Genomic DNA, 19802 nt, shown 5'->3' on the forward strand with positions numbered 1-19802 from the left:
CTGAGCGCGGGGCCCAACCCCGCCCAGCCGAGCGCGACACGAGAAGGGGCGGGGCGGGCGACGGTCACGCGCGCGGCAGAGGGGCGGGGCCGGCAGCCTCCCGCGGGCGCCCCTTGCTCGAGCGTTTGCGCGTGCGCGCCCGATCGCCCGCAGGCGCGAGGCGCGTTCCGTCCCGCCCTTCGCCCTCCCCCCCACCCCCGTCCCTCCTCCGTCTCTCCATTCCCGTTTCCGTTCGCCTCCGCCCATGTGGTGCCTCAGCACCGGCAACGCCTCGGGTGAGCAGTGAGTGACCTTCTCGGGACGCGGGGGTCGCCAATTCCGCCCGCCCAGTGAGCACCGGTCGCGGTCTCCGAGCGCTCCCACTCAGAGCAGGAATCGCCGGGGCTCCCCCTCTCGGCACTGCCTGGCCCCGGGGGCGGGCTCGGTGTCCGGGGGGCTGAGGGGGCGGAGGGGCCGCGGGTTTCCGTGTCCCGCCTTCCGCCGCCCCTTGCCGGGGGCGCTGGGGTAGTGCTGGGTCCTTTTAGGGCGGGCCTGGGGGAATTTGGGTTTGGGAGCCCCACCTGCAGCCCCAGTCAGCGTCTGCTGAGCCCTCTGGGTGCAGGGAGCTGCTCACGCCTCTGGTTTTGGCCTCCTTGTTAATCCTCAGGCTCCTCTGTCGTGTGGAATCATTGTGGGGTTTGTGTCTGATTTGTCGCCGTGACTTCTCTGTGATTTCTTTGATTTTAAACAATCATTTCTTCTACCCGAGAAAAGGACCTGGCGTTAATTGGAAGAGATGTTTTTAAATAAAGTCGTAGGGAGGGAAGCTAAGGATTCAGCCTTCTAAAACAGACCTTCGTGGCCTTTTCAGGTTGACTTGTTGTTGGAAGCTGTTTCACGTCCATTTATAGTATAGAAGCAGCACTCTGGGCTGTCCTTAATGTACTTTCCTGGGACGTTCTTGTAGCTGAAGTTGCTTGCACTGGATAGAAAGAGATGGCTGATGTTTTATGTGTTGGATTTTGAATGAATTTTTATGTCTTTTTCTATGAAATAAATGTGCATGCCAAAAATTTATAGTTAGTGTGCAGCATGAGGGTTCTGGAAGCAAAAACTCTTCCTAGAGCAGGAGCCTGGTTATAATTTATTTCTAGTTTTCCTTGTCGTCTTCTCTGAAAAACACAATTTTAAAACGAAGGGATCACTTCTTACTGTGGTTTTTTATCTGCTGCAATTTCCACTCACAACTCAAAATTATGTAAAGCTTACCATGGTAACAGTACATTCATTTGAGATTCATAACACAGATAGTGTCTCTTGGGCTACAGAACTCTGCAGCATCTTTATCCGGTCACTGCTTCCAGCTGACCTGTCTTACAAAGGGATCGGGAGGTGACAGGTGTGCTATCAAGTGGTGGAAATCCAGTCGCATTCCGAAACAAGCTCTGCTGATTCTTTCATCAAACTCTCACTACTCTAATACACTCGTTAATGTGAAGTTATGATCCTTCAGCCTCCAACAGTTGGATTTGCCTTTTCTGACAGTAAAAGTGTAATTGCCTTTCCTTGTAGGTGTGGATGGGCAGTGACAGAAGCATGTCCTACCCTTTTGTTACGGAGATTAAAAATTTGGGAGGATGGCCCCTATTCTGTCTCAATAATATTTCTGAGAAATTCTATACAACATACTTCATCTACTAGAAATATGGTGGGTTTTTTTTTTCTTTTAGTGTTTCCTGTACTCTTTCCAGTAGTGGTTTAATTTTGATTCTGATTAATTGAAATGTCCTGAGTTTCTTCAGAGTCTTCATTCAATCAGTGAAACAGAGGATGACACAATCCTTTTGCCTCAATCAGTGTTGCATTTAAATATAATGCACTTGTCTAGAAAATTGTTTTGGCATTCCCTTGGTGTAGCAGACAGCTCATCAGGCCAGACTTTGAACTCAAAGCAAAATCCACATCTTCATGTCTTCTCTCTTGGCTGGCTTTTGTTTTGGAGAGGATTTAAAAAAAAACAAACAAAACAACAATCAACCAAACAAAACATACAAGGCTGCTTTGTTAAGCATCGAAACATTGAGTTTCCTTTTCACAATTGCTGGCAAGCAGTGTACCAATAGAACTGCAAAGCCAGTTTTAGTGTATTTTTGGCCACATAGATTTACTCTTCTGTGTTCTCGTTCTGAACTGTCTTCCCAGCCTCACAGAGGGTCCACTCTGTTGCTGCTCCTGTCTCTACCACCCAATTCTCTTCCAGAACCCTGAAAATACCAAGCTATCCCCCTGCTCAAAAAAACAGAGGAGAGACCTTGCAGCAGTGAGCAAATATTTCCCATCTGACACCTCAACAGCATGTGAAATCAATGGATATCTCCAGAGCGGGCAAGGAAAACGATTTTATTGAGGTTGTGATTCTGTTAGACCAAGCAGACATGGATCAAAATAATGAGATTACCCAGTCAGCTTTTTGGGTCTAGTGGAGTAGGAACCAACAATTTCTACATTTTTAAAATAGAAGGTCCCCACTTTGACTTTCTGATCGTTTCATGTATTTATTTTTGCCCTGTAATGACTGAACCATCCTAAAGCCATTGTGGCTTTCTAAGATACTTTTTCTAGTATTCAAGTACCTTAAATTGTCTATAATTTCTGCTTTGATAGTAACTTGTTCTAGGTGTTAGAGTTCTCTTTTTTTTCTATCTATTTATTCTTGAATATTCATTCTTTAGAACTGCAGGTGAATGTTTTTATTAATCTGACCACAATTTTAATTTGTTATACTCAAACAAGTTTAAGAATTACCGTATTAGAGTGTGGCAGAATAAATGCATTTGGATTAAAATGAAATTAAAAAAAAGAAACCACACAAATTAAATTACACTATTTTGAAGTGTGATGAGGTTATTTAGTCCATTTAGTATGGAGGGATCTGGAAATACTAGAAAATTACTGAAATGAACTTATTAACAAAGTTTTTGATTATTAAATCTGTTGTTTTCTTAGGTGTACACAGATCTTGGACCTTTTTTTTAATTGAATAATCTGTATCCTGCTGACCAAGAAACCAATTTTGAGTTCTCCTTTTTTGTTGTGGTGCCTTTTTTATCCTTCCCCATTGGAAGAGCTCAGTAGTGGCTCCCTGTTCACTTCAGTAAGTATTGATTTGAAAATAATAGCTTGCCCAAAATCTCATTGGACTTAGCTGTATTTGATCTAGAGTATTTGCTGAAAGAGAAATGTTACTGGCAAGGATTTGGATGGTGTGATTTCTTTCCTGAAGGGAGTGGCAGGAGCATCACTTTGAAAACCATAAGAAATGGAGAAAATTGGAAATGAATGGATAAAATAAGGATTAGGATATGTGTTTAAGACACCAGTGAAGACAAGGTTACAAAAGTAACCTTTCTCTGCAACAGTGACTGGAACTATGTTTTCTTTCTTTCTTTCTTATAAATGAAAAATTAAAAATGCAGAAACCAAAATAAGAAACTACTTTGTGTTACAGTGAATGAACTTGCCACTCATGTTAAAAACCCATTTTAACTATCTTGTTTTTACCTGTGCTTTTTTCTAGATGTCAGTTTGCTGCTAATGGGTGTAAGTAAATTAGATGTCTTGTACAGAAAGCTCCTCCTCACTAAACTTTTCATCAGAGGATGGGGAAAGCCAGAGGATCTGAAAAGGTGACTTGTTAAAAAACAACAACACAAACACTACTTTATATTAAAAGAAAAAAACCCCAAACCTTGAAGTATAAACAGTTGTTCTTATCCTGTATTTAAAATACCAAAAATGTTCCCAAGTTTGTTTTGTTCAGGAAATCATGTGTTTCCATACCGAGGGAGTAACTGGATTTAAAAGATGTCTTAAAGGGATTTGTTAAATGTTTCTGTGTAAAGAGGCTCTTCTTGAGAGAATGAGTGTCCAATTAAATTTTTCACTTTTGCATATATGATGACATACTTCAAACAGCATCTCTGGAAGTGTTTTGTAAAAACAAAACTTGCTGAATATCTGCAAAGGAATTTTCTGTTTACCATTAAAGAGGATCTTGCTATCTTTTTGTAACTTCCTAATGAATTTTAAAAGTGTTAGATTTAATCAGAAGTTTCTCTCAGAACCCAAAGTAGTAAACTCTTTCTTTTTAGATGTCTTGAAAGTAAGAAAAAAATGTAAGTACCCCTCAATTTTTAAGTATTTCATTATTTTTATTAATTATTATTAAGAGTAACACCTGGAAGTTAAGGACTTCTATTCATAAAAACGAAGTGACAGAATATACATATTCTGCATTGTGCAGTATTTAAATAGGAAGTGATAAATCTACATTTAAGAAGCTATTTTTTACGTATTTGAAAACCAATAAAGAAAACTTGAAATAAGATTTTGTGCATTGTGGGTAGCAGTGGAGTTACGGGGGAGTTGGTTTTTGCTTTTAAGTTCAAGTGAAAGATCTGATCTAGAAATGGCACTTAGTTTGCTTTGTGTATCTGTCTCCAGTTGATTTTTCTCTAAAGTGACAGGCTTTCCTACAAAATGAGAATGTTGGCTTTTTAAAAGGTTTAGTTTACTTGTGTTGGAATAACCGAGAAATGTGGGTTTTATTTTGATTGCAGCATTTCTGTATTCTATTCTGTGTGTGTAATCAAAATGGGACATTTTAATGTTATCAAACCCTAGGTGTAATCTAAAGATTTATGTGCACACCCTTGATGTGATGAATGTTAAAATCCTCATGCTTTGTTCTCATTTGCAAGAGTTGAAATTTCTCAACACATGCCAGACTGAGCCTTCAATAGCCTCCTAACTACAGAAAAAAACCCATAAATGCAATATTTTTAGAGGATTTAGTGTCAAACAAAACATCTCTTCATTTAGCTTGCCCTCCACACTCAATGTCTCATACCTTTACCCTTATTTTCTCAGAACTATTTAATGCACTTGCTATTCTGTATAAGAAAAGCAAAGGTTATATAGTAAAGCTGTTTTTGATGTGGTGGTAAACTGGATTTTCTTTCCATCCTTTTGGGTTTTTTTTCTGGTGTTGGCAAGGTGAACAGGTCGCTCCTCTTACACTGTTAGTCTGTACTTTTCACCCAAAACTGTTCCTGTTGATCAGGTAACGTGTATTTACAACCATAAGAATGAGCAAGTTATTCTTGGCATAGAGTATTTAGGGTCGAGAGGGCCAGTTTGTGGACATCTAGTCAAAATCTCTGTTTAAGACAAAGCTGAATTTTGTTTCTTCAAGTCAATTGTCACCTCATTCATTTGAGTTTTAAAAGTCCCTTGAGGATGAAGATTATTTATAGTTTCCCTGGGCTATCTTCTCATATGCTCAACTGTGAAAAAAATCTTTCACTGTGCTCCAGTAGGAATTTGTTACATTGCAGCACTCAGCCACTGCTTCTTGTCCTCTCACTGTACACCTCTGAGAAGAGATTAGTTTCATTTTGTTCTGTGTGGCTCTGCAGCCCATTTAAATAGCAGAAGAAAGCAACCAGATTTGCCCCTTAACCTTCTGTTCCCCACCAAGGTACCTGAATCTATTTGCTTTAATTTAAAAGCATCCTTACATACCTACCCTATGGGAGCCTGATTAATATGGAAAGCTGGCTTCATAACTTACTTTCTTTGTGGCTTACTTTAGCTCCTGACATTTTATATAAATACGTCTTCTCTTTTTTTTAGATTAAAAGCTGAATTTTCTCTACTTGTTTCCTTTCAACAGAATATTTGAATTCAGAAAGATTATTGGAAACAGAGAAACATGCCAGACTCTGGTTTCAAAAGATTATCCAGTGTTTATTGACAAGGTACTTAAAAGCAAGATATGATAAAATGTAACTAAATTTGTTTTCCTGCTGGTATATAAAGGTGAAAGAACTTGATACTTAACAGGCTACTTTTATAGGCTACTAGCAGAGAATGGAAGGAAATTGAGAGACCCTGTTGGTACAGATACTGTTTCATTTTTTTTCCCAGTGGTACAATAGTTGGGGAGTGGGATGTCAAATATTAAAATTCAAAAAATGTTCAAAACTTAGTATATGTTTAAAATGGGACACCATTACACTTTTCCTTGATTCCCTTAAAGGGTCATTTAAAAAAAGCAAATTTGGAAAGAAATGTTTTGGCTGTGTTGATAACTTGTATGCCTGTATTTGAGGACTAGACCTCAGCTTTGGGTTTATTTACATAAGTTAATTCTTCTACTTCAAGAGATTTGTTTTCAGAGCAAGTTAAACACTGGTATGATATATATTGCTATCATCCCATTGTGTCTGTAGGTTGAGGGGCAATCCGACTGTAAAATCCTTGAGGGGCACTTCATTTCCCCCTTGGCACATTGTGTCCCAGGTATACTGCCAGTCGAATCTCTTGTAGCAAGGTAAGAGAAACGAAGAGGTATTTCCTATCTGAAATTAGTGCTGCAGAGAAGTGAGAATGGTCTATAAGTAGTTTTATTTACAGACTAATTGATTTATAGACTAATTTAAATTATAAGCTAATTTATTGCAGTGCAAATTATCTGTAAAATATTTCAAAAAGGGTTTTTTTGTACTAATGTATTAAAATAGATTTTGATTTCAAAAATGACAATAGATCTTATTCATGTGATAGCTTAATCTGTATTTTGAAAAAAATCCATTAGCAAAATATAAATCTTTTAGGTGGGGTTTTTTTGAGTGTAGAACTTATATTGCACAAAGCTGTGTAATACCCTGGGTTTTTTGAAATTGTTTGGTTTTTTTCCCAAATGAGTTAGATGCTGGAAATGAGGGACAGTAGCTGTTTTGTATGTAGCAGAAGAGGCTGTTTTTATGAAAGCATGTTATATTGTATTTGAAGGAACCATTCCAGCTTTCCATTTACATTGAATACAAAAATATTGTATATGTGCTGAAGTAGCAAGTTCATTTAAGTGTCGCAAGAGAAGCTGATGCCTTTCTTACTTGACAGGCCAAAAAAAATCATTCGCACAGAAAGCTAGGTGATCAGTAACAGTGATGGTTTCACACTAGCACTGCTTTGCAGTTGAGGACTGGGTTTGGAAAGGGAGCATAATTTCTGTTTGCATTAAATTTTTAGCTAAACTGTCATGATGGATTTTTTTTTTTTCCCAAGCTTTGTTTGTTTGCTAACTTAAAAATTAAATGTAAAAGTTTGTCAGCTGAAGTTGATACTGGCATTGTAAATTTTGTCAGTAATACTGGCTGGTGTTTTTGTGCACTTAAGCATGTGACACTAAGGAATGTTAGAAAAAGTTTTATAGTCAAGATACCAGTTCTCTTCCACCTCTCCATTGGTCAGAGAAAGAAACTGTCTCTTAACATTATTGAACTAATTACTACCATACTGGAAAATACAATATGCTGGTTGTTTCCTTATCTATGTTCTCTCATACCTTGTAGCCAAGTTATGCCAACTGTTACTTTGGTCACTGTTGTGTCGATTTTGAAATGCTGTACAAATTTCCCTTCAGATGGTTGTGGATTGTATGAATGTTCTTTCCTAAGTGTAACACTGTTGTAGGTAAGAGTGCTCCATCTTGTGCGGAAAATACTGGTGCCTCAGAAGTGATTTTTTTTCCAATAGTTAGACTGTAAATAATTTAAGTAGCAGCCGAAGATGTTAGGTGATGATGTTGGGGGTATAGAATAGCTTTATGGTTTGTATGTTGGGTTTGTTTGTTTTCTTTTTTTTAATGTATTGCTCGTCTTAATCTTCAATTTCAGCTGTTGTGCCTTCAGGAGAAAAATAGCAATGCTGCCTAGGAGAGCTGGACATGCTTATTTAGGCTGCTCTTTATCTGAAGTTCCATTTCTCCACTCTGCAAAATTTAAATTGTGATGATGAGGTAGTAGTCTTTTTTAGGAACATGATCTGTCATCTTGGCTCTTTTTCTTGTTTGGCCTTCCTTCTGTCCTACTTTTAGATTCCTTTGTTTGCTGAATGTGTTGATGAAAAATGATGTTGCTGAATTGCTGGCAGTTTGCCTGCCTGCATTACAAGTACTTTATTATGTCTTTTGGGATTTTTTTTAGATTAATTTCTCTTGGTGCAGCTTGTAAATAGGTGTACTTACTCTGCTAAAATAGGTGTTTCCCACAGATTTCAGTTCATCATACCCAGAAGATGGAACAGCAAGCACAGACCTGTGTGCATTCATTTAGCGGGCACTGGAGATCATGTGAGTGTGTAAAATATAAAATTGATTACTACTGAGAAATTAAATAATCACATTTTGTCTTATATATATTATTTGTACATCTTTAGCACTTCTGGAGGAGACGGACACTAATGGCAAGGCCAATGATTAAAGAAGCCTGTATGGCTTCCCTGTTACTAGAAAACCCTTATTATATCCTTTTGTGGAAAACACAACAGTTATTATTAATGTTCTGTCCAGAAAGTAAAAGACTTATCCTGCTGGCAAAATATGTACTTTTTGGACCTATTTCCAGTGGACTTTTCAGTGCACAGAAGCAAAGAAGGTATGACCACTGCATGAAACACAATGTGGAACGCAGTTAACATAATGAGCTACCTTTACACCAAGTATGCCTTTTCAGATTTTTTAAAAAATGTCTTCAGCAGCTTCTTCCTGTATTCGTTAAAGTTGTGATCTGAATAATGTGAATCTTTTAGCAGTGACTGACTGAGAATTATGCATTCATTCCATACCATACTTTAGATGTAGTATGGATCTATTAATGACAGAAAAGAAAGTTGCCTCTCCTGCCTTCCATTCTCAAATGCAATTCTTCAGTACCTCAGGTACTTTTGAGAAACTTACTACTGGCACTTAAGACTTGAGGTTTTTTTGAAAAACAGGTAAGTTTTGTCCTATCATCTTCTATAACAGTGTTACTCTGTTTTATGAAATTTCTGGTCATACTTTTTTCTTAGCCATATACCTGACAATGGTAAAATGTTGCAAACTACATCATCAAACTACATTGAACTTGATTAACTGCCAATTAAACATTGGGAATGTAAATTCCAAATTTCAGTTAATCCATGCTATTTATGTATGTGATTGATTTTGTTTGATTTTTTTGTTTTGTTCTAATGACCAGTTTTTATATAGTCTTTTTTACTTTCTTTAACTGGAGTCTTTTACATGGCTGTAGAAAACCTAAGGATCAAATGTAAGTATTACTGTTACATTTTTGGGTACTGTCTTTTTGAAATAGTGCTTTTTATTTTCTCTCAAGGAGCTGAAAGTTGTCTAAACTTCGATAGCTTATTAAGAAAAAAAAGTCCAAAGAATGGATGACTTGTAACCTGCTAATGTGAAATTGTCTACTCTTTGCTAAACTACTTTGTTTTTTTGTGTTAGGAGATCACAGGCATCAGGAAAGTTTGCACGAGATGAACTTGCAGTATAGAGTGAGATGCAGACACGTTCTGTGAATACAAGCAAGTGCCACTTTATTTTCCTGATTCACAGCTGCACATGTACAAATGCTGCAGTTATATTTCAGTCAACTATGAATAATTTTTGGCCAGATAGTATATTTTCCTGTTATTTTTATATGTATATATTGCTAATATTTTGCTTTTTCAAGATATTTTAAGAGTTTACTTAAATTTTAAGAATTATTTTAAGAACAAATATGGTGTTGGTTGGTTTTCAGGCAGTGGAAGCCATGCAATATTAAGTATTTTACAGGATTTGTTCCCTCAGTCAGTTTCTTAAATGTGAATTTAGAAGCCTAATGAGGTGGTCCTGGTTTTTTTGCTTTTCACATTGTCCAAACCACAGAAGTATTAACAGAATTCAAAAGAATGCGTGTCTGAGGCAAAGCTGTGGTTTTAGGCTCCCAATATTTCTTAAGGTCCAAATATGAGTCGGTGTTTTAATCCTTTTTAATCCTAACTTTGACATTTAACCTGAGTAGAAGACACAGAGAAGGTGATTTATGAAGGATTATAGGAAAGTGACAGGAGAGAGTGTGTGCTGGAATACATCCATTGGTAGGTTTATTTCCAGTTATTGATGATCCAATGCAGAAGAATAAATTTAGTAACTCTGTTCTCAGTTGTCTCGCATGTCATCTTAGTAGTTTTATGATGCAGAGAAAGATTCTTTCTAAGGGGGGTGTGCAGTCTAATACCCCAGCAGGTAACTGTCACTCTTCAACATAGGGTTACACAGCAGCAGTGGTTTTAGTTAATACTCTGGTAACAGTGTTTAATAAATACAGCAGCTGGAGAGGGCTGAGGAATCTCATAACAAAGCTGTAGGAAAGAATTCCATTAGCCTGTAAATGCTGGTCTGCAGCAGCTATGTTCATTTCTGTGTGACTTCACAACAAGCTTTGTCCTTGTGCTTCAGAGTGTCGCAAATGCGATGGTGGCATGCTGGCAGGAGAGGCCTGGAGCCCTTTGTAATGTGGCTGTGATACTGAAAATACACAGTCCTCCTCCCCAAATTAGAGGTCTTTTATTTTTAATCCCTCTGATGGTTCAGCTGGATAGCTTCCTTCTTTTTTTGTGCGTCTCCTGTGTTTTAATGCTTTGCAGTACACTACCTGAATTTCTCAGTACCATGACAAAATTCTCACTTTACAATTTCAGTCTTAAAGTGACACTGATGAGCGCTTCCAAAGCTGACATACTGATTGCTCTTCAATGCTGTGTGCAAATAAAGTAAATAAAGTAAATAAAAAAAAAAAAGATGGTGTATGTCTAGGAGTGTATGTCTAGGACTGTATCACTTTGATTCTATTTCAAAAATATCTGTTATAACTTCACAGGACAGAATATTATTATTAATGAGAAGCTAATGTTGATAATGTCTGTTTCCAAAAGACCAGGCTGTCAGTGATATTACATTAGAAACTTAGCAGTTGCCTATTTCTAGTCTGCATTTGGATGAAAAATTGCACGTGCCAGAGAATCTGGGCTTACTTTTTCACCTGTTGAATCAACAGAAGTTCAGCTCCAAAATTCTCTGGGATTGTGATTAAGCTTTTTATAAAAGTATGTATAGAATGATGAGAACTGTCAGAGTCTAATCTTGGAAAATAAATCCTGTATTTTCCTTTTCTGGGGAGAAAAGACGGTCATGTTTAAAAAATGTCTCGGACCTGTTTGTGATGGGAGGAGCTCTAATTCTAGAATCGGCAGCTCTTTTGCACTGGCTAGAGAGAGAAGGCTATGGACCGCTAGGGATGACTGGAATATCCATGGGAGGACATGTAAGCTTTTATATCTCCTGTTCAGTAATTTTTGTTTTAACTTCTCATTTGATCATGTAGCATTCAGAAATAATTTGTTTTACAGTGTTGATCTCAGAAGTACTTTAAAATAAACATTTAGAGTCATGAGAAACAAATTGTTGGCAATTCTCATGTTCTGTGGTGCTGAATTAGTATAATCCTTAATAAGTACTGACAAATCATAGAGCCATCTCCTGGCAGGCTTAATAAGAATATAAACTTTTCACATAATTGTTTTTTTTCCACAAGGGGGGGCAGAAATGTTATCCGAAAGAAAGTCTGCACCGATCGATTGCTAATTCTCCCTCTTTTTCTCCATTCTTCTTGCTTAAATCTTTGTGTTGTAATGCATTGTGTGAAATGCCCCCTCTTTGTAGGCATATTGTGACTGAGGTGACTTTTAGTGTCAATTCTATTCTCAACTCATCTCTTTTTTCCCCCTGATCATTGGTATTGATCAGAGATTTCTGTGATGAGGTGGAGAACATTTTCTGTATGACACTGTGCATATTCAGACTAAACCAACAGTGATGCTTGAAAGACTAATACACAGTTAAAATATTACTGCTTATGTCTCTACAGATTATGATGGGTCTGTGAAACAGAGGTGCAAAGCTTATTAAAACAACATACCTTTGTCTGTTGTTAGGAGCTAAGTAAATAATGTTGGTAATGGTAGTGTTTACTGAAAGGGAAATATTTTCCCCTAAAACACAACTTTATAACTCTTAAATGTCTGTAAATGTACAAAGCACCTTTGATTTACATAAATATCACCCTGCTGAATCAACAACTTTTGTATTATTCCTTCCTTGGCTTATTTGTAAGCTGTATTGGCCTTCTCAGACTGGTATATGCAGCACTAACCATGCACGACAGTTCAAATGCTGTGGTAACAACCAAATTCTATATCCTGTACTAATGCTTATATCCAGCATGGGTATAGAAGGAGGCAAGATCTGAGAAAAGTGGGTTTGGAAACTCCTTTGAAATTTTTTTTCTTAGTCCAGGAAGATACGTTTTTGGTTAGTCCTGACTTACTTACAGGATTTCTGGTACAATTTAAACCAGTGAAATAAGTGATATTTGATGTTGATCCTCTATAGAATGTGTTCTACAAGGGAAGGTAGGTAGCATTGATTCAGTTCTTCTTTTGGGGAAAGCCGGAACAAAGAGAAAAGAAGTCAGACTTTCTGGCTATTAGAACATACAGATATGTGGTGTTCTTGTAACTAATTATAGTAGAATTATAGTTCAGTTGTATAAATCCATTTATTAGAATGTTTGACACAGAGATGGGGTGTTTTGTATTAAGCGTTTCTGTTTAGAGCAATAATAAAATAAAACTTGTCAAGGACATACCATAAAGGGAACTGCTGTACACTGAACTTATCTGCTCTGTTTTTTCAGGAATAAACAGAATATTAACAAAAATGTGTTCTGAGAACTGATGTAAAAGTAATAATTTAAACTTAAAGGACAGAAAAAGAATTCACTTAACGACTTAACATGCTGAATTACTTCTCCTTCATATTTTGTTTCCAGTATGCAAATTTCAAAAGTATAGAATTTTAAATAGCCCTTCTCATAGATTGACTTTATTTTACCTTGAAATAAACTTGCAAGAGCTTGATAAAAAGCTTTATAGAGGTTTTTATAGCTTTAAACAACTAATATCTTGTATTAATTTTTATCATTATTATGATAACTAATAGGGTTATAATTATAATTAATGGAGTAGTTAGTTAATATTCCATTGGGAATTCTTATAAAATAACCCCATTCAGCTTGAAATTAATCCTATCCAGAGCAATGCTTATTAGAAAAATCACTGAAGAATAGATTGTAACTTCTAAATAGGTGAAAATATATCCAACTGCCACAGTCCTTAACTGCTTTGGCACCATGTTTTTGACAGATACTGTATAAACAAAGAAACTGAGAATGAGAGAGTTTTTTCTAGCATATTGTGAATTCAATATTAAAATGTGTAATAAATGCCTTTGATTCTAGATGGCTTCACTGGCAGTGACAAACTGGCCTAAACCATTGCCATTGATTCCATGTCTTTCCTGGTCAACAGCTTCTGCAGTCTTTACTACGGTAATTAACATATATTTTTGTTAATGTTATTGCATGGTGATCAGAAATGTAAGTTAAAAAGTTTCAGTTGGCCGCAGGGGAGGTGAGTTTCCATGCCCTGTGTTATAATGTGGGCTTATGCTTTGATTGCAATAATTTTAAGTGCTGGCTGGGAACTTGGGCAGAATCCCACTGGGAAAATAAGTCACAAGGGGAACAGATCAATTTTTTCTGTGTATCATTATTTCAGAGTGATCTCTGGGTTTCACTTGTGTGCTTGATGTTTTTGTTTATAATCTCAGGGTGTGTTGAGCAAGGCAGTGAACTGGAGAGAGCTCGAGAAACAGTATTTTACACAAACTGTTTATGAAGAAGAAATAATTCAAATGCTTGAATACTGTGGAGTAAGTATAGTTTATTTTCCTTATTTGCTAATATTTACATGTGCAAATCTAACAAATAATGTAACTTCTTTTTACTTGCACTAAAAGTGGACAATTGTTAGCTAAAACATACCTGCATGTTGTTTCTTTATGCTTTTGATAAACTTAATCTTTGAAGGAAAACCTGAAAAATAAAGCTAATATTTTGGTTGTTTAGTGAGTGTTAAGTGTAGCCCTTGCTACAAATTTTTCCTGCGACCATACTTAATGTAATCTGTGACATAAAATGTGTTCAATTGAAGTTCTAGTAATAACTTTTTTTCCCTAAGATTCTTTGCTTTGTGACAGTTCTTTTTCAAATATCTTACAACGGGAGAAGAGGAGCTGGGGTGGAGATAGTTACTTGGGCACTTGCCATTTTTAAGTCAAATACACTCCAGAACACTGATGGAGAAGACAAAATGAAAAGAAGAAACATTTCAAGATGTTTATAACTCTTGTGTCTCCCTAGTATTTTAGAGACAGTTGATTTTTCAGACCTAAACCTAACAATAGACCTGGTCACATATATTTATTTTCTTATTATTATGTCATGTAGGCCTAAATTATGGTAATTACAATTCCAGAGTTTAATACAAAATGAAAAGCAAATGTGTTCGTATCATAAGCTACCATATATATAAGTAATTCCTGCATTTTTTTAAGATGATAGAAACATAGAATGAAATTATCAAGAGGTTATGGTGGTCAGGATTTAACTGAGTGACTTGCAAACTGGAAATAACAACTACTATAATCAGTGCTTTTTGTATCTTCTTAATTTTTTTAATAATGAGTTCATCTTAAAAATAAGATTAACCAACTAGTTTAAGGGAGTAACCCTTAATAAATGACCTTTTGTCTTTGTTTAGACGGATTCTTTCAAGATGGGACAAGATTTTGTTAAAAACTTCCCTGACAGTGTGCACAGTCTGGAGGATGTGGATGTTACCTCCAGGATGTTCAGCCTTGAGTCCATGAGCACTACTGTATCTAAAGAAGCTGTTCACAGCTTTACCACAAATAAAAGTACTCTAAGTGCCTCTTCAGAAAGACTCTTAATACAAGATGCTCCTAAAATGCAGTGCATAAATCAAACATTTTCGACCAGTAGCAGTAGCAATAAAAACTTAACCGGCCCACAAGGACACAGGATAAATACAAGAAGAAAGAGTGACACTTTACAGAGAGAATCCATAAGGTTCATGAAAGGAGTAATGGATGAATGTACCCATGTAGCTAACTTCTCAGGTATGTATCTATTTGTTTCAATGTGCATTTTGGAAAATTGAGTAAAATACAGTGGAAGAGAGGTATTTTCATAATTCTCCATGTGTAAACCTGCTGGCCCCTTAGCTGAAATATGGAAATATTGTGAGCATTGTTCAGTAATGTCTGTTTACCACTCCATTTCGTAATTGTTTTTCTGTTCCTTCTTGATGGCCAACTAATGACACAGTGAATTAAACATTTGCTTTTCAGTGTCTTTGCTCATTTCTCCTCTGCCTTGCTGTGCCCTTCTCAGGTATGGTTAGTGCAAATTTGTATTATCTAAAAGAACAGAACAGCTGTGCAATGTGAGTGATACCTAGAACTAATCTGCTAATAAGCTCTTTCAAGTCAGTTTCATAAGGCAGAAATCTCATACTGACTTCAGGCAGAAAGTAGCCTAGCTGAGAACCAAGCTTGAATGACACTGCTAGACAAGTGTGACCAGGAAAAACACGCAGAGGTCCTTCTGTGATAGTGCGGCCTGAAGAGTATAGTTTCCCAGGACAGGCATAGCATATAGAGGGAGCTGTAGCCCAGCCTTCCTTGGCGTTTTGGACAAATCCTTTACACTGCCTGCTTGCAGCAATGCAAACAAGTGTTTGCTTTCTAGAGCTGCCTGAAAGGGTTCTCCTGGAGTGGAGGCTTGGAACTGCTTTTGTGGCAGTCGATTCAGACAAAATGGTTCAGCTGTGCATGTACCTGCTTTGACTTTTGGTATTTAGTAATCCGCTGGTAAATATTAAAATAAAATAAAATCCAAAGATCTCTACACTAGAGTAGATTTCTTGACTTGGATCACTGCTTGCCAGAGATGTTTTATGACAAATACTGGTGCAGTGCTTCACTTAAAGCTTTCAAAGTTATTTCAGTAGACAGAAAAAGCCCTTTAAGCTTTATTCTAAGTACTCACATTCTTGTTTATCTAGACTTATCCAGGTATCACTTGGCTAAAGCACTGACCTTTCTTGAAACATAAAAGGATCTGTGATCCTAATGCACTTGTCAAAGTGATGTACTCCTTCCTGTCAGTAGTCTCTCAGGTGTCAGTCATGCTCTAGGAGACATTGCATCCCCTGCCAGGTATCCTTGAAATGTGGCTAGAGAGGAGCTTCAGAAAATCTGCCTAACATTCAGATGGAAAGTGGAACGAAAGACTAGAATTTGTCTTAGCATTGCGTGTTCTCTATACATGATGAAAGAAGGAAGGGTCTAAGTGATTTGTGACACCCCATTGCCAAACATCTTGTTTGGTCACTCTTTAACATACCACGTATAGTTTTTTCTTGAAGAGAGGAATGTTCTACGTTCAACATCATTTTGCTGTCATTTTTCTGAACATCATTTTGATGTTGTTCCTGTTAATGATCTGATTGGTGCAATTCTGGTTATGAATAGTAAATATATACAACAGTATGTTGGGATTTTTATGTTGCAGCTAAACCTTGTAGGAAACAGAAAAGAAAGTGAACATACGCTGCACTTTGTCTGACCTTGTATTAAAAGTCTTTTTTCCTCTCCTCAAGGAAAAAAGTTTACATAAAGCTCTGCTGAATTTCATAGTTCTTTTTCCTGAAAAAAAGAGATATCAAAGAACTGATGTGAATGCTGTAGAGTTTTGTTGATAAGAGGAAAGACAATTCTCCTATCATTCCTCAAAGACTTGTGAAGTTTTCTGCTTTAGGGAAGGGAAGGGATAGGATGTTTGTTTTTCTGCTGATAGCCTCACTACTGTAACATCAAACAACAGATAAATTCTGTTAAAGCTTAGAATAATTTATTTTTTTTTTTAGAAATAGCATTTTTGCAACAGAAATCTTAGTTGTCGTGTTTCTGTTTCTTATCTTAGATGAATTCAATTTTTTGATTTGTTTTTTAGTTCCAGTTGACCCAAGTTTAATCATAGTTGTACAAGCCAAGGAGGATGCATATATTCCTCGTACTGGGGTGCGCAGTCTTCAAGAAATCTGGCCGGGGTGTGAAATTAGGTATCTGGATGGAGGTCATGTCAGTGCCTACCTCTTCAAACAAGGACTCTTTAGGTAAGGTGAACAGAAAAGTTTAAAAATAGTCTAGATTTTATTAAAATATAAGCTTGGCTGCAAACAAGTAGTAGTACTTGCGTGAATTCTTGCCTTATAATATTAGGTATTGACTTTCTAAAGACAGTTGTATAAATCAGTTATATAAATGCAGTTCTGTTCCTAAAAAGTTAAATACTTGTGCTGTTAATTTTAAAATATAAGGAATTAGACTGTACGTCCCATTTAGGCAGTCTAAGCAACAACAGAAGAGAATAGCACTATGTCAAGTCAAGGTGTACTGACCACTAGTTTATTGCTATTTAAAACTTCAGCCCTATTTTATGGTAGTTATCAAAAATTGTAAGTTATGCATGTCTTTGACCTATTTTCTGATGTGTTTGAGCAGAAAACTAATTCATTAACACTTGCACTCGCATTATAGTTGGTAAATAGTCCCACTCATTCCTGAAACATAAATATATTACTGAATTGAAGTGAGAGATCCCAGAAATAAAGAAAGGAAAAAACACTACCTGATATCACATTTTTATTGAATGCTGTTTTGAACTTGTGTGATAGCTTTGTATATACATTTGTAAATATATAAAAATACACCCCTTATATCTTCCCTGTCCCAAATTATACAAATGATCTTCTTTTTGCCTTGTTTCAGACAAGCAATTTACGATGCATTTGACCGGTTTCTTCAGAAATACGCTGTTTGAAAAATCTTCATAATGCGTTCAAACTGATCTCATTTGTAATGCAGTGTACTGGAACTCGTATTTGGAAAACAAGGTGCTTGCAACATTGAGTAGCCACTGACTTTGGCTGTTGCAGGTAACAATAACCGGAAATGGTGAAGTACCAGCATTACTTTCATTTCAACCCAGTGCCATTCTGACACAGCTGCTTCACCTGTGAAAAATCAATGGCAGCATTTGTCAGCATTCATGTACTTTGTGTCTAATCAGGTTGTGTATTCCTTGAATTCTGAATCAATTCTGAATTGTGTGTCAGTGGAAAATAGACCAATCTAAGTATTGAAAGAATGTAAAATGTGCTGTATGGCTAAGCTGCTCTCTTGTGTTTAGTGTGTTTCTGGTTTGTTCCATATGCCTTGGTTTCCTCTTGCTTCCTTGTGCCCTTGCTACTCCCACTGAGCACAGCTTTGCCAGTGCTCGGCCTCATGTGTTTGTCACTGGTTTTCTCTTCAATTATGAATTGAAAATGAACTGTAATAGGAGGGGCAGCATCTAATCTTGCAAAAAGAGACTGTGACAATTCAATGAAAAGTGAGAGAGAGACGTTTTCATTCAATACATCCTTGAAGTTTTTCTGCCACTGAAATAACCGTGCCGTTCCAGAAGGATCATGTAGCAATTCATCAGTCAGGTTCACAAAACTAGAATAAGTGAAAATCAAGTGTCTCATTATTAATTCTTTACATTAATTCAGTTGGATAACAAAAATTTCTAGATTTTTTTTTTAAAGAATGGTAGAAGAGATAGAGATTTCGTCATTTACAGTGGCTGCTTTTAGGCAGTTAAATCAATAGCAGATTATATGGTGCTATGAAGACCTGCTGGAAATATTTCAACAGAAGTCCTTTTTAAAGTACACTCAGTGCTGATATGCAAAATACACTTTCATTGTATAATTTTAAAAATACATGAGACTAAATGTTTTTAAAACAGTTAGGTTTGTTCCTTATTTTTCATCACTTGGGTTTTTTTAAATCAATGGAAAATAAAGAAATTCAGATCTTGAACACACTTAAGAAAAAAGCCTCTTTTGGGATCAAAAATGCCAACAAAATACACTATCATATAAGGTTGTCATGTAGTGACCATATGTGGTATCTCTCCATGTCTTTTTTTGTGGTAATCTCCTGCAACATTCTCTTAAAGCCAATTTGCAGAGAGGTTGAAAACTGGAACACTTCAATATTAATTTTAGTACAGTCATGACCAGGGTTACACTGAAACAAATTGAAAAACCCAGCCATTTCTCAGGATGTTCAACTTCTGCACCTTTCCAATCAAGCACTTTTGATCTCCATGGTTAGTGTGAAGGTTTTTAGTAGGCAGAGTATGGAGCAAACAAAGCTCGGTTTATATATTTTCTTGAATTTTACTCTGACAGGACTAATAAGTGTGAAGAAGTCATGGTTCACTTGAAAATCAGGTATGTTTAAGTAAAACTGAAGAGCAACAATTCACAATAACCCAAATTATTTAAGATACAAATTTACTGAAAATGCAAAAGAAGTTCTGCTCTTTTGGAAGTGAAATTGCTTCTCTCAAGGGGTTTTTCATAATTTCTTTGGATAGCGTTGGCTTTGTATATATTAGAAGCAAGTGTGAAGTGACTAACATGTTTAAATACAAAATATTGTAAACACCAAATATTGGAGGGTTTGAATTCAAATATAAGTAAGTTTACAAATTTAAAATTGACAGCTTGAATACTGTACTAAGAGATTTACAGGGTTTACAGTTTACAGGCTCATTCATCAACTAAGAGCGCTTTACAAGACTACTCTGCTGTTCAGCAACTTTTGTAGCTCTCACATTTTAAATGTAATTGTGTGCTTTTTGTCCTGTTTCTGTTGCAGCTATGAGAAAGGGAGATATGTGGTGGCAAGGGAAAGGGCTTGAATAAATGCAAGAGAGAAAAGACAGATTTTGTAAAGGCCAGGAATAAGCACCAAAAAAATCAACTACGCTACAAAGTATAACATGCCAAAGTAAATATTTTCAAAGCGCACAATACTGGGAATTACACAGCTG

The 19802-nt window shown here is 36.6% G+C and overlaps 1 protein-coding gene across 6 annotated transcripts; it reads left to right on the plus strand.

Annotated features, from left to right (window-relative positions):
* The first annotated feature begins 155 nt into the window (after window positions 1–155).
* Window positions 156–19728, plus strand: ABHD18 (abhydrolase domain containing 18). 6 transcript variants are annotated; one of them, XM_027658844.1, is made up of 16 exons: window positions 218–275; window positions 2182–2387; window positions 2986–3133; window positions 3557–3665; window positions 4131–4154; window positions 5714–5798; window positions 6273–6373; window positions 8098–8176; window positions 8263–8347; window positions 9110–9137; window positions 11054–11192; window positions 13227–13316; window positions 13598–13699; window positions 14590–14968; window positions 16866–17028; window positions 17684–19728. In XM_027658844.1, exons 4-16 carry the CDS (start codon window positions 3574–3576, stop codon window positions 17733–17735), a joined length of 1419 nt encoding a protein of 472 aa, XP_027514645.1. In that variant the 5' UTR covers window positions 218–275; window positions 2182–2387; window positions 2986–3133; window positions 3557–3573; the 3' UTR covers window positions 17736–19728. The 6 variants fall into 6 exon arrangements, with proteins under 6 accessions (XP_027514643.1, XP_027514641.1, XP_027514642.1 ...); XM_027658842.1 differs by lacking the exon at window positions 2182–2387 and having other exon boundaries at window positions 156–275; XM_027658840.1 differs by lacking the exons at window positions 2182–2387; window positions 2986–3133 and having other exon boundaries at window positions 174–275.
* Window positions 19729–19802: the final 74 nt, after the last annotated feature.

The sequence above is a fragment of the Corapipo altera genome, unplaced genomic scaffold (genome assembly GCF_003945725.1).
Source record: "Corapipo altera isolate COAL_440 unplaced genomic scaffold, ASM394572v1 255, whole genome shotgun sequence".
In the NCBI taxonomy this organism is placed as follows: domain Eukaryota; kingdom Metazoa; phylum Chordata; class Aves; order Passeriformes; family Pipridae; genus Corapipo; species Corapipo altera.